Source organism: Corvus brachyrhynchos, unplaced genomic scaffold (genome assembly GCF_000691975.1).
Source record: "Corvus brachyrhynchos isolate BGI_N302 unplaced genomic scaffold, ASM69197v1 scaffold47, whole genome shotgun sequence".
Taxonomy (NCBI): Eukaryota; Metazoa; Chordata; class Aves; order Passeriformes; family Corvidae; genus Corvus; species Corvus brachyrhynchos.
This window is the reverse complement of record NW_008239292.1, coordinates 1539973-1542538: the sequence shown is the minus strand read 5'-3', so window position 1 is coordinate 1542538 and position 2566 is coordinate 1539973. Positions and strand designations below refer to the sequence as shown.

Below are 2566 nucleotides of genomic sequence, written 5' to 3'. Positions count from 1 at the left end.
CCTGTGGTTGCCGGTCCCGCTGAGCTCTCGGGGTCCATCTCAGGGGTCTCTCAGAGCCCCTCCGTCCAAGCGGGCCTGGCCCCCTGACCACCCCAGCCCCATCCCGGGGGTCTCTGAGATCCCCAGAGCCGGGGTCCTGGTCCCAGTGATCCCCGCAGTTCCAGTGCCATAATCCCCCTGGATACAGAGTCCCTCTGCCCCACCTGGGGGTCCCAGCACTGACCCCCCCCCTATCCCGGCAGTCCTGTCCCCACTGACATCCCCCATTCCCCTTCCACAGGTTTCTGCCCCTCTTTCCCCTCAGACCCCTCCCCTTCCAGCATCCCCCTCAAACCCCCACCCGAGGGTCCGAGGAGGGGACAAGGACCCGCAGGCCATGGCTGAGCAAGGGGACACCCTTTGTGCAGGTCAGTGGGACATTGTGGGGGCTCCTCCCTGGCAGGGAGGGGACGGGGGGGGCTGCACCCCCAGCCTGGACCCTCACTCTGTATTCCCACAGCCCCTGAGGAGACATCCCCAGGAGTGACCCTCAGTGACAGCCTCATGGTCACCCGGATCCGGTGAGGATCCCACAGATCTGGGCTGGTGGGAAGGGGGGCTCTGGGCACCCCAAAAACCCCGCTGTGTTCCTCTAGATCCACAGGGCTGCTGCCCACCTCCACCATCCGCTTGGATCGGGAGAACATCTCGTCCATCGGGAAGCTCCGGAGGCTGGCAGAGATCCACAGCCTGTACCTGCAGCAGGTACGGAGCTGTGGGAGCAGCCCAGCTCCTGAGGGGGCCACAGACACCCCCAGTTCTGCTCCTGTTTGCCCTCCCCGAGATCCAGAAGGGAACAGTTTCCCTCCATCCCCGAGGGTCTTGTCCCAGTGACCTCCCCAGTCCCACCCTGGAGGTTTCTGAGCCCCCTGTTCCCTCCCATCCAATGCCAACGCCGCTGTAATTCCGGTGTTTCCAAACACGAGGAGCCTCAGGATCCTCCTGAATTTTGGGGTCCCTCCGTGTCACCCTCCCACCCCATTCCCTCTCCGGAATCTCCTGTGGGAGATCTCCTGGTGCCCCTGGGATCGACTGGAGCAATCCCAGAGCGTTCCCAACGGGTGATTTTTCACGCAGTGGGCAAAAACGTTGAGTTTTTCTATTTAATTTTCCAGAACCAAATTGAGAAGATCGAGAATTTGGACTCTTTTCCCAACCTGAGGTACAGCAGCTGCTGCTCCCGAGGATTTCCCTGGATTCCCTTGGCTGGGGAAAAGGGGGGATCAAATTCCAGCCCTTGGGACTCGGTGTCCTCAGGGGGCTGGGACATCGCCCGTGCTCTCCAGGTTCCTCTGCCTGGCTGGAAACCGCATCCAGAGGGTGCAAAACCTGCAGGCCCTGCCCCACCTGAGCGCCCTGGACCTGTCCCACAACCAGATCCGAGTGCTGGACACAGGTGGGAAGCAGGAGCGGCACCAGAGGGCTGCAGGATGTGTGGAATGCTCATTCCCGCCCTCCCTGCCTCAGTTTCCCTGGATGGGTTGGGCGTTGGGGGGGAAATGCTGCTTCGGGAATTGCCTCAGGAGTGAGGGAAGAGTTTGGGGGAGCGGGAATTTTGGCTGGAGGGGCTCCTCAGCACCTCTGTGCTTCCCTTTATCCCGGCAGAGGAGCTGCCCCGCAGCCTCCAGATCCTCGACCTGACAGGGAACGAGTGCAGCCGGCAGGTTGGATACAGGTGGGTCAGGAGAGGGAGGAGAGGGAGAACAACCCCCCAGAAATTGGGAGAAGCCTCGGGGTGACCTAACTGTGGCCTTTCAGGACCTCCGAGAGAGCTGGGAAAGGGGCTTTGGATGCGAGATGGAGTGACAGGACACAATGGATTCACATTGCCAGAGGGGATTTTGGGGAAGGAATTCCTCCCTGGGAGAGTGGGGAGGGGATGGGATGGAGTTCCCAGAGCAGCTGTGGCTGCCCCTGGATCCCTGGGAGTGTCCAAGGCCGGGTTGGATGGGGCTTGGAGCTGCCTGGGATAGTGGGAGGTGTCCCTGAATGGGATTTAAGGTCCCTTCCCACCCAAACCATTCCATGAAATATCAAACACAGCCTATCCCTCCAAACCCCAGGGATGTGAATCCCTGCTCTCCACGCAGGCCAGGCTCTGGTGAGCTGAGGGAAGATGGGACACCCACTCCCAATCCCGTGGCTGTGGAAAATTTGGCTTTTCCTTCATTTTTTTCCACAGGGATCTGGTGGTGGCAGCCCTGCCCCGCCTCCTGCAGCTGGATTCCCAGCCCATCCATGGAAACACAGCCGAGAAAGAGGCAGGAGGAGGCTCTTCCAGCAGCGACGAGGAGGAGCTGCTCCCTGAGCTGAGGACTCCCTTCACTGTGGACAGAGGTGCCCGGGTGGGGGACAGGACACGTGGCACTCCTGGGCTCAGGGCTGGCAGTGCCACATCTCCTGTCATTCCCTTCCCTCCCTGGCAGATTTCTTTGTGGATCTGCACCGGGAGCTGGCGGGGCGCGCGCGGCGGAGGCGGAGGAAGACCCTGGAGGAGCACCGGGAGCGGCTGCAGGAGCTGTCGGAG

General features: G+C 61.7%; 2 protein-coding genes across 2 annotated transcripts in view; one reads left to right on the top strand and one right to left on the bottom strand.

Moving 5' to 3' along the window:
• Positions 1-6: 6 nt before the first annotated feature.
• LRRC46 (leucine rich repeat containing 46) lies at positions 7-2566 on the top strand (the record flags this gene model as incomplete). Its single annotated transcript, XM_017740511.1, has 8 exons — positions 7-407; positions 500-560; positions 636-744; positions 1155-1201; positions 1326-1435; positions 1645-1714; positions 2222-2376; positions 2466-2566. Coding segments are annotated over exons 1-8 (684 nt in total), but the record flags the coding sequence as incomplete, so codon positions are not given.
• The window catches only part of SCRN2 (secernin 2), a 4520-nt gene continuing 4050 nt past the window's right edge, over positions 2097-2566 (bottom strand). Inside the window, exon 8 of the mRNA XM_017740510.1 lies at positions 2097-2557. The gene's annotated coding sequence lies outside the window, so the exon portion shown is untranslated. The remainder of the gene's footprint in view (positions 2558-2566) is intronic.